Source organism: Mustela erminea, chromosome 12, assembly GCF_009829155.1.
Source record: "Mustela erminea isolate mMusErm1 chromosome 12, mMusErm1.Pri, whole genome shotgun sequence".
NCBI lineage: Eukaryota > Metazoa > Chordata > Mammalia > Carnivora > Mustelidae > Mustela > Mustela erminea.
The window spans coordinates 89,603,701-89,614,302 of NC_045625.1; the positions used below are offsets into that span (position 1 = coordinate 89,603,701).

General features: G+C 50.2%; 1 protein-coding gene across 11 annotated transcripts in view; it reads left to right on the forward strand.

Annotated features, from left to right (window-relative positions):
• Positions 1-9,396, forward strand: part of WNK2 (WNK lysine deficient protein kinase 2) — a 118,688-nt gene extending 109,292 nt beyond the window's left edge. For 3 of the 11 annotated variants that reach the window (XM_032306406.1, XM_032306407.1, XM_032306408.1), the window contains one exon: positions 6,460-8,300. In XM_032306406.1, the coding sequence (XP_032162297.1) occupies positions 6,460-6,789 (330 nt within the window). In that variant the 3' untranslated portion in view covers positions 6,790-8,300. Of the gene's footprint in view, positions 1-6,459; positions 8,303-9,196 lie in introns of those variants that run through there. The other 8 variants (XM_032306410.1, XM_032306414.1, XM_032306409.1 and 5 more) reach the window with 7 other exon arrangements.
• The last annotated feature ends 1,206 nt before the right edge of the window (positions 9,397-10,602 follow it).

Here is a 10,602-nt window from a genome sequence, read left to right on the forward strand (position 1 = left end):
ATGCTCCACAAATAAGTGAAACCATATGATAATTGACTCTCTCTGCTTGACTTATTTCACTCAGCATAATCTCTTCCAGTCCTGTCCATGTTGCTACAAAAGTTGGGTATTCATCCTTTCTGATGGAGGCATAATACTCCATAGCGTATATGGACCACATCTTCCTTATCCGTTCGTCCGTTGAAGGGCATCTTGGTTCTTTCCACAGTTTGGCGACCGTGGCCATTGCTGCTATAAACATTGGGGTACAGATGGCCCTTCTTTTCACTACATCTGTATCTTTGGGGAAAATACCCAGTAGAACACTTCTCATTGCTTTTACTCCCCCTCCTAACATTGATTTTTTTCAATTCTATGTCAACTTTCAGTCTCCGAATACCTCTTTTATACAGTCAATATTCATCTATATCTGCATATTTATTGTTTTTTGTCTTTTGTTTTTTATTTCTTCCTGCCTCTAACCTTCCTTCTAGGAGCTTTTTCCTTCAGAATTTCTACTAACATATGTATACCAGTGACTTATACCTCAGTTTTTGTCTAAAAATTACTTTAAAAAAAGATCATTAAAAAAAAAAAAAGATTCATTTGAGAGAGCAAGCACCCATACACAAGTGGGGGAAGGGGCAGAGGGAGGGGGATAAACTCTTACGCAGACTCCCCGCTGAGCAGACCCTGACATGAGGCTCCATCTCACAACCCTGAAATCATTATCGGAGCCGAAACCAAGAGTTGGACGCTCAACCAGTGGGATCCACCAAGGCACCCCATGAAAAGCTCTTTATTTCATTGTGTCTTTTTTTTTTTTTTTTAAGATTTTATTTATTTATTTTACAGAGAGAGATCACAAGTAGGCAGAGAGGCAGGCGGAGAGAGAGGAGGAAGCAGGCTCCCCGCTGAGCAGAGAGCCCGATGTGGGACTCGATCCCAGGACCCTGAGATCATGACCTGAGCCGAAGGCAGTGGCTTAACCCACTGAGCCACCCAGGCGCCCCTCATTGTCAGTCTTGAAGGACATTTCTAGTGGGTATAGAATTCTAGGTTAGCAATGACGTTCAGCTTTATGACACTATCATTCTCTTGTTATTTGTCCTCCCTTATTTTTCTTTTAAGTGAACTTCCAGTGTGTTGCTTTGAAGAGAATTCTTTTTCTTCCGACTTCTGCTAGTTTCATTTTCAGAAGATTTATCGAGATGCCTAAAAATACACATTGTTATTCTACGTAGACTTCATAGGGCTCCTGGACTCTACAGTTTCATTTCTTGGTCAAATTTGAGTGTTTTTCTGCCATTTCCTCATTTCTTCCCATACTGCTGGCCTACTCTCCTGCCCCTATTTTACTCCTGAGACTCCAGTCCATATATAAGGTCTTTTAGTCTATCCTTGGTCTCTTACATGTTTTCTCATTTTTTTCTCTCTTGACAGTTTATTCTGGATTATTTCCTTCAGGTCTTTTAGTTCACTAAATTATTCTCTGTGTCTATACTGCTATTAACCCTGTAAACTGAGATTTAAATTTCAGTTACTGTATTTTTTTTAGATTTCTTTTAAAGAGATAGAGGTGGGGAAGGGGATAGAAGGAGAGGGAGAGAAGAAATATTGAGCAACTCCCTGTTAAGCATGGAGCCCAACATCGGGTTGTGAGATCAAACCCCAGCTTAAATCAAGCCTCCTGCTTAACCTACATAGACACCCAGGCACCCCCAGTTACTGTGTTTTTACTGTATTTGTTTTCTACACCCCATCTACATCTGCTTTCTGTATTTCAAGTATTTCTTTTCTTTTTCTTCTCTGTCTGCTCTGGCTAGTCCCATTTGAATTAAAGTGGTGAGAGTGAACATCCTTGTCTTGCTCCTGATCTCAGGGAAGAGCTGTCAGTTCTTCCCCATTGAGCATGATGTTTGCTGTGGGTTTTTCATCTGTGGCCTTTATCATCTCCAGGTATGTTAGCTGTAAACCCACTTTGTTGAGGGTTTTTTCGTGCTTGGGTGTTGAATTTTGTCAAATGCTTTTTCTGCATCTGTTGAAATGATCATATGGTTCTTGTTCTCTTGTTCTCTGGTTCATACATTCTCTTGTTGATGTGACATGTCACGTGATTTCCAAATACTGAATCACCATTGCAGCCCCAGGAATAAACCCCACTTGATTGTGGTGAATCATGTCTTTGAATGTATTCTTGGATTCGGTGTGCTAGTATTTGTTGAGGATCTTTGCATCTATGCTAATAAGAGGTACTGTCCTGTAGTTCTCTGTGTGTGGGGCATCGTTAACCTGGTCCTGGTTTTGGATCAGGGTAACGGTATCCTGACAGAAAGAGGTTGCAAGTTTCCCTTCCTCCTTTATTTACTTATTTATTTATTTATTTATTAATAGCCGGAGAAGAATAAGTATTAACACTTCTATAAAAGTTTGGTAAAATTCACCTGTGAAGCCATCTGGTCCTGAACTTACATTTTGTTGGGCGTATTCTATCAATGGCGTTTTCATTGTTGGGGATCAGTCTGTTCAGATTTTCTGTTTTTTCCCCGATTTGGTTTTGGGAGGTGGCTTCTTTTTCTAGGAATTTATCGACTTCTTCTAGTTTGTCCAAACTGTTGGCATGTCATCTCCCATACTCCTCTCTTACGTGGTCCTTTGCATTTCCGTGCTATTGGCTGTTACTGCGCCTCTCTCAGGTCTGACTCTGAGCCCTCTCTCTCGTCTGTCTGCCTCTCGATGAGGCCGGCTAAGGGTTTATCGATTTGTTGATCTCTTCAAGGAACAAGCTTTTGGTTTTATTGATCTGTTCTGTTGGGTTTTTCTTAGTTCTCACTTATTTCTACTCTAATCTTTCTTATTACTTCCTTTTAGTGGTTTGGGGTTTTGTTCTTCTTTTCTAGCTCCCTCCAGTGTAAGGCTAGGTTGTTTGAGATTTTCTTGCTCCTTGTGGTCGGCCTGTAGTGCTCTACACTTCCCTCTTCCAACAGCTTTTGCTGCATCCCGGTGATTTTGGACCGTTGTGTTTTTGTTTTCACTCATTTGTGGCCATGCACTTCTTGATTTCCTCTGATTTCTTGGTTGACCCACTCATTCATTGTTGAGTAGCATGTTATTTTTAGTTTCTACATATTTGTGTTCTTTCCAGACTTTTTTACTTCTGGTTGATGTCTACTTTCATACTGCTTTAGTCAAAAAAGATTCATGGCATGACTTCAGCCTTCCTTAACTTGTTGGAGACTTGTTTTGTGGCCTACTATGTGGTCTGTTCTGGAGAAGGCTCTGTGTGCACTAGGAAAGAACGCGCATGCTGCCGTCTGGGGATGGAGCGTTCTGAATATATCTGTTAGATCCATCTGGTCCAGTGTGTCATTCAAAGCCACTGATGCCTTGTTGATCTTCTGTGTGGCTGATCTCTCCACTGATGTCAGGAGGGTGCTCGAGTCCAACCAGACCAGATGTCTGCTCCTAGTCCAGGGCTGGGGCCGTAGCTGGACTGTTGTGTGTGGTTCTCGTCCCCTCTCCCTGGGCTGATGCTGGCCTCTGTTGGCGCTGCTTGCATTCTCTCAGGGTTATGGTGCTGCTTTGGATGGTTCCGGCCAGGTGTGTCCCAGAGGGGCAGGTCTGCAGGAGAATGTAGGGGAGGGGCAGGCTGTGCAGTGTTAGCAAGTTTTGTGCAGGTCAGCTGTAGAGGGGATCAGAGGAGCTCAAAACCGTGCAGAAGTTGGCCAGGTTGGAGGGGGGGCACCTGCAGCTGGGTGCAGGCTGGTGCCGCTATTACAGGAAGAAGGTAAAGTGTCCCTGCTGCCCTGGTTCCCAGAGGTGTCCATGTATCTGGGGAGGGGAATAGCACCTACGATCTTTTTTGTTCTTGGAAAGTCTTCCAAATGTCCCTGCCCCTGTGGCACTCACTGTGAAATTAGTGAGTGTTCTCGTAGAAGCGAATGTTCTTCAGACCATTGCTCCAAGGCTGTCGTAGCAGGGCCATTTGTTGTGCTGCCTCTTCAAGGCCAGGAATCCGTTTCCTCTCCCTCCAGGCTCTCCAAAGCTGGGCTGGCTGATTTTTGAAGTTCCCGTGTTATGCCCTGCTGATTCTAAGACCTGGCATAATTCTACCCCCACCCCATCCCCACCCCCCGATTTTCGTGCGGGTTCTTTGTGCCTGGGTCTGTTTCCCTCCTTTCTCTGTCCCTGAGGCGTCCCTCCCTCCTGCAGACAGTCCTCAGTCTGTTTGGAGCCAGACAGCGTCTCTATCCTTCTGACCTGCTTTGATGAGGCCTCTTCTCTGCATTTTGCTGTGGAGTCTGTTCCGCCAGTCTTCAGGTCACTTTCTGGGCTATTTACACTGATGTGGGTGTTATCCAGGTGTACCCTGGGATGAGGTGAGCTCAGAATCCTCCTGGCCCACCATCTTCCCTGCAAGTCTGTTATGTCCTTTTTTATAAGTTCCTCGCTCTCTGCAAAAATTCTCAGGCTTGTCTTTCTTTCACATAGTATTTTAGTTTCTGTTTTCTATTTCACCTTGTTTTCCTTTATATTGCCTTATCTTTTAAAATTTTAAGTTATATGAGATATTTTATATGAAAATTTACCTGTAAAACAAAATGGAGGCCTAGAAATTGCTCTTATAACGTTTCCATTGGTCTTTGAGTGCCGTTTCACATTCTGGCTGGCTTTTGTAAAAAGCCTAGTCAGGGATCTTTACCTTTTAAAAGTTGAATTATCTCTTGATTATTGATTTGTGGGGTTCATTGTATGTTCTTTCACATATGTACACATCATGGATACATTCTATCGGTCTGTGGCTTGTCTTTCATTTCTTCAATGCTGAAAGTGACATGGCAGACATTTTAGTATTGCTGGGGTCCAGTTCATCCCATGATTTAATTTTTCTGTCCTATATTAGGGATTTTTGCATCTCTCAAATCTGGATATTCTCTATGTTTCTGCGTTTTTCCCTAGAAGCGTCACTGTTTTGGCTGCTGCACTGAGGCCTGAAAGCCTGTGGTCTGATGGAGGTGCCAGGATCCCCCCATCCGATATGCACATCTGGCTCTTACAGCGCCTTCTTTCCCACACTGCATCGCACAGACATGGGTCACATGGTCCTTATATGTGTAGGTCGACTTCTGAACTGTCACATCGATCTGTTCTTTCACTATTATGACGGTACTATTATGACAGTACCACACCCCCGATGCACGGCAGCTTTGTAGTATATTTAGTAGCGAGGAGGGTACAAACTCCAATGCCCATCTTCTTCAAGAATTTGATTTTTCAGGGCACCAGGGTGGCTCAGTCGTTCAGCATCTGCCTTCAGCTCAGGTCATGATCCCAGGGTCCTGGCATTGAGCCCCGCATTGGGCTCTCTGCTCAGCTGGAAGCTTGCTTCTCCCTCTCCCACTCCTTTTGTTCCCTCTCTCACACTCTCTCTCTCAAATAAAATCTTTAAAAATAAGTAAGTAGATTGTATTGTTCTTAAATTTCATTTTCCAGTTGTATATTGCTAGTATATAGAACTTTGTATCTTGTATCCTGCCATCTTGCTACATTTGCTTGTTCTAGAAATCTGTTTGTATAGTCTTTTGAGTTTTCTCCAAGCACAAACTTGTCCTCTGCAAGTGAGGATGGTTTTCCTTTTTCTTTTCTAATCTCTGGCTCTGCTCTTTTTCTTGCCTTGGCTGGGACTTCCCACACAGCGTGGACTAGGAGCAGGGCGAGCTATAGGGGAAGCGCATTTGGCATTTCACTGCAGCGTAGGTTTGGCTGCAGGTTCCAGAGAGGCCCTCACAGATGGAGGAAGTATCCTCTGGCCTTGGCTGCTGTGCCTTCTGTGAAGGAGCGTGGAACTTCTCAGCTGCCCTCCCTGCATCTGCAGAGAGCATCACACGGGGTTCTTCCTTACGGTGTAACTGGGGCAAGAGGCAGCGATATTCCCCGGGAAGAGCACCCTTGCATTTCTGGGGCCGACTCCACTTGGCTGTGCTCTTTTCACAGCTGCTTTCTTCGATCTGCCTGGACTTCGGGCACTGAAGGCTCCTGGTCTGTAATCTCCGTGGCCTCAGTTTTCGGTATCATGGTTTTGTTGGTCTCACCACCCATCCTTACTCACTCTCCCATCCTTGTGCTGCTCCTCCCTTGGGGTGTGGAGAGAGGGGGGCCTGCCCTGCCATGAGATCCTGTGCTCAGGTCCTTCCATAAAGACCCTGACCAGTCAAATAAAAAGCCCTGGGGTGGGGTGTGCAGTTCCTCATTGTGCCCACAGGGTCCACTTTGGCCCACGGACAGCCGGGCCAGGAGGTGGCCAGGCTGCGGCTTTGGGGACTGCTTCTTGGCCCATGCTGTCGCTTTGGTATCAGCCATTAGAAGACACCCCGTAGCAGGTCCTGAGACTACTCTCTGCTGAGGAGAGAGCATCTGTGGGGATCCCTGGGGAGGCCAGCTTTTGGCAGCCACATGTGCCTTCCTCTTCTTGTCTCGTAGATGAACGCCCCTCGAGCAGCAGTGGGGACACCATGTCTGGCCCCAGCGCCCAGCCCTCTAGCCACCGCGGCCATTCCTGGAACCGCCCCAGCCCTGCCCATGCCAGGTACTGCCCTTTCCGGCCTACCAGCCCCACCCTGTGCCCAGCCTCTGGGCCAGTACGGAATCCTATTCCCACCTCCAGTGTCCTGGGGGCCCTGGGCAGCCCAGGTGGGCAGCCCAACCCCCACCCCCAGGCTGGGCTTGGGGGCAGCAGGCGTGCCTGCACTGCCTGCGTTCTTGCGGCCGCCTGTGGTCAGCGCACCGGGCCCTAGACTGCGAATCACATAGCGCTCTCTTACCACTTGTCAGCTGGCATGCGTGGAACTGAACAGTCTGGAGGAGCCAGGTTGCGGCTTAGCCTCCGAGTCCTGCCCCGCCTGCCCGTGGGTGCCTGGCGAGGGGCCGGCGCGCGGGCGATGCTTGCTTCCTTGACTGCTGCACAGCCTGCTCCCTCTTAGGTTTCCGTGCTCTACACCTACAGCCTCTGCACCCACTTCCTGTACTTGAATCCATGGCTAGAACGTTGTAATCGCCCTGCAGAAGTCCAGTGCCTTGAATTCCAGCTTTTCTGTTCCCTAATGAAAAGAGATGTTTAAAAAAAAAAGAAAATCATATGTTGAAAAAATTGTATTTCATTTTGGTAATTGGCTTGTGCTTTGATATCTCGCCCATTTTCAGTTGCAGAGATACAAACAGTTTATAAATCTGAAGTTAAAGCCTGACTTTAGATCTCTCTTAGGTCTCTTTGGGCTCCTCTGGTCCCTGAGAGCAGACGGACGGACACCCCTTGCCCCCGGCCTCCAGCAGCAGTAGTGCTCTGGGTGCTGCCAGCAGGCTACCCGGGGCTGTGCGCTTCCTGGGGGAGCGTGCTGCTGGCGGCAGCCAGTCTCTCAGGAAGGAATAGAAGCAGCTGTGTTTGGCTGTGCAGAGCCTGCTGGAAAATGCTAGATGAGCAGGCACAACCTCTCGACCCAAAGCCAGTGGGGGGCAGGCAGGCCCCCTACCCTGCAGAGACCGCACAGGCCCCTGAGCTCTGGGGTTCTGCCGACCCTCCTGCTAGCTGTGCTTCCTCTTGCATCACTTGCACGGAGGCCTGGGTCTCACTCTGCTGTGTGCGTGCAGGTGGCCTTGCCAGGACCAGGAGAACCCCTCCCCTGAAGGTTTTAGTGGGACCCCTCCCAGATGGGCACCACGCAGCCCCAGGAGGGAGCTGAAGTCCCTGCTCCTCATGGCCGGGACATTTTCAATTCCCCTCAGACGGCAGCTTGGGCCTTCTGTGAACTGTATCGTTCCGCCGTACTGTGGGACCTCACGAGAATGGGCTGAGTGATTTTACGTGGATCATTCCATCAATTCAGTTAGAATTGAGTTTTCTAGGTGATTACGCAGTCTTCTGCCAGGGCACGATGATGTAATAAGAGATTTCTGTTCTCTGTACCGTGCCCTGGGTCCCTTGGTGTAGAATTTCACGTACCTGGTTCCTGAGGGGGTGGAAGCTGCCTTCGCCTGTTCTCCCTAACTCCCTGCTGCACCAGAGGGGAGATCTGGGCTCTGGCCTCGTACATGTATGGTCAGTGGCACGGAATCCCCAAGAGATTGTACATATAAAGGAGAAAAATAAACATTTTTGCTTGAAAACAGTGTGGAACAACATCTTTTCCTTTCCCTCTGCCCATGTCAAAGCATCCAGGCTCCTAGGCTGTCCTGGGCGCAGCCTTACACTCCGCTCCCAGAGGCCAGGGTGGCTGTGAGGAGACGTTGGACTGAATGGTGGGGTCCGGGTCCCCAGCAGGAGCCACATCTGGTGTGTGCTCAGCTGGCTTGGGATCCAGTGGGTTGTTAGGTGGGACTCACCACCCCCGCCCTGCCATTTTCGGCACATGGTGCTTGCCAGGTGTGGCCTGGGACCTGAGGACCCAGGTCTGCTGCCTCCAGGCCTATCTGCTCGGCTTTCTGCCACTCTGGACATACAGTGGGCTCTAGCCCATGGAGAGTGTGACTCATGGGCAACTAACTGGTGCCTCTGACCCCTGTCCACACGGACTGACTTGCACAAAGCAGGCTGGAGAGCTGGGGCGAGGTGAGCTCCTTTGTACCTTCTCCTGGATCTGCACTGGGAATGCAGGCTCGGAGAGGACATGAAGGTTGGAGCACGTGCAAGTTTGGGGAGGGCCCTCATGGCCCTTGGTGCCGTTCTGCAGCCGACCCACCCTTGGTGGCATCACACTCGGTGGTCTGCGCTCCTGCCCGCGCCCTGTACACACTCAGCTGAGGTTTACAGTGCCTCCTGGCCCAGCCAGCTAAGAGGTAGTCAGGCCCTATGCGCATGCTGTCGGAGGGAGGGGACCCCCTTTTCAGAACCAGTGCAGACCCCACAGCCCCATCTGGTGCCTCATCTAACACTGGCCTGGGCAGAGCTGGGGCATCTCAGGGCTGCGGCTTCTCTCACTGCACCCAAGGAGCTCGGCACTGCAAACATGCAGGTGCCGGTAGGCCCTGTCTGGTCCTGGGCAGTGGCTCCATGCAGAAGCTGGCCCGATGGCAGAAGCTGCTTGGGGTCTGCCTGCACAGTGTGGGGGTCACAGGCCACCGGTTCCCCTATGGGAAGATGACCGTCTGGCCACGCTGTTCCACCTTCCAGGGCCTTGTGTGACGAGTTGGGCCTGTAATGAGCTGTGGCGGTTTTGTTTTCTAGATTCTGAGAGTGAGAAGCCCGACTGAGCCCAGGCAGGCCAGCCCGACCCCGACGCCAGGCCCCGTGTCGTCACACGTGGAGAAGGCGAGTCCACGCCTCGTGTCCAGTTCACGCTGTTTTGTAACCACTTTCTAAGCATTTTTTATTCACAACTGGAAACACAGACGTAATGCAAGAATAAAGAATATTTTGGGGGAAAAGGGACTTTGGTTTTTCAAGCTCTGTCCTATCTAGTGGCCTGAGACAGTAGGAAGTGAGTGAGGGGTGCTGGAACATGTCCTGGGACGATGCAGCAGGACAAGGTCTGGGAGTGCCTTTGACCAAGAAGTTCCTGGTGTGGTGGGGAACTTGCACGTTTACGTAGCACTTTATAGTGCACCTTCTAGCCCAGGGTCCTCAGGCTGGGACAGCAGCCGGCACAAGCCAGACAGGTGATGAGGTTCCGCCTTGCTCAGAAGCAGCCAAGGACCCTCCCCATCACACCAGGGTGACGCCTGGTTTCTGGCAGCACCAGGCCCTAGGAGACCAAGCAGCAGCTCCCATTACATGTGGCCCTTGGCGCACACAGCTCCGTTCATTTTGCTGACCTGGGGGCTCCCCTGCTCTGTCTCAGAAGCTCGACAGTCATGCTTGGGGCACAGGGTGGGCATCCACAGCAGCCTGAGACCTGTAGCCACAGCGAATGGCAGGGCAGGGCTGCACCCCCAAAAGAAAAAAGGGAAGCCTGCAAGCAGCCTCACAGAGTCCTGCAGTGGAGGGGCTGCAGCGCGGCCTGGCCTGGGGGGGATAGGGCTCCCACTCATCAGGATGAGGAACTGCAGCTTTGCTGTCATTCCTCTTGGATGACAACTTAGTGCTTCCTCCAGTGGTGACTGTAGGGCAGGGCTACCAGCACCTGGGGCGAGCTGCTGCCAGAGCCCCAGATGCTGCAGGGTACAGTTGTCACAGCGGATCTGTTCATCATGACAAAAGATCAGCCTGTGACAAGACTCCTGTCCAATTGGCTGATGAAGGCAGAGCAGCATGGGCTTTGCGGGGGACATGTGCATGTGGCTTGGGGACACTCATGAGGACTCTCCACCCCAGCTCTCTCCAGCTCTGCATGCCCTGCTCATGTCGGCTTGCCTGGGCCTAGCTCGCATCTGGGCCTCAGTCCCTGCTCTTGTCTGCGAGGGAGCAGAGCAGGCAAGCACGCAGCTGGACGGAACAACATCCTGTGTCTTCCTCAGGTTCTCTTTGTCCCCGTCATGGCTGGTCCTAGGTTTCTACTGCACTAGTAATGCACAATTTACCTTTTCATCCCTTTAAGCAAGTAACATCGTAGGTGCTATTGGTAAACATGACGAGGGCAGAAGGCCGGAGGCCCAGCGGGCGCTCATTCCCAACAGTACTTGGACACAAGGACC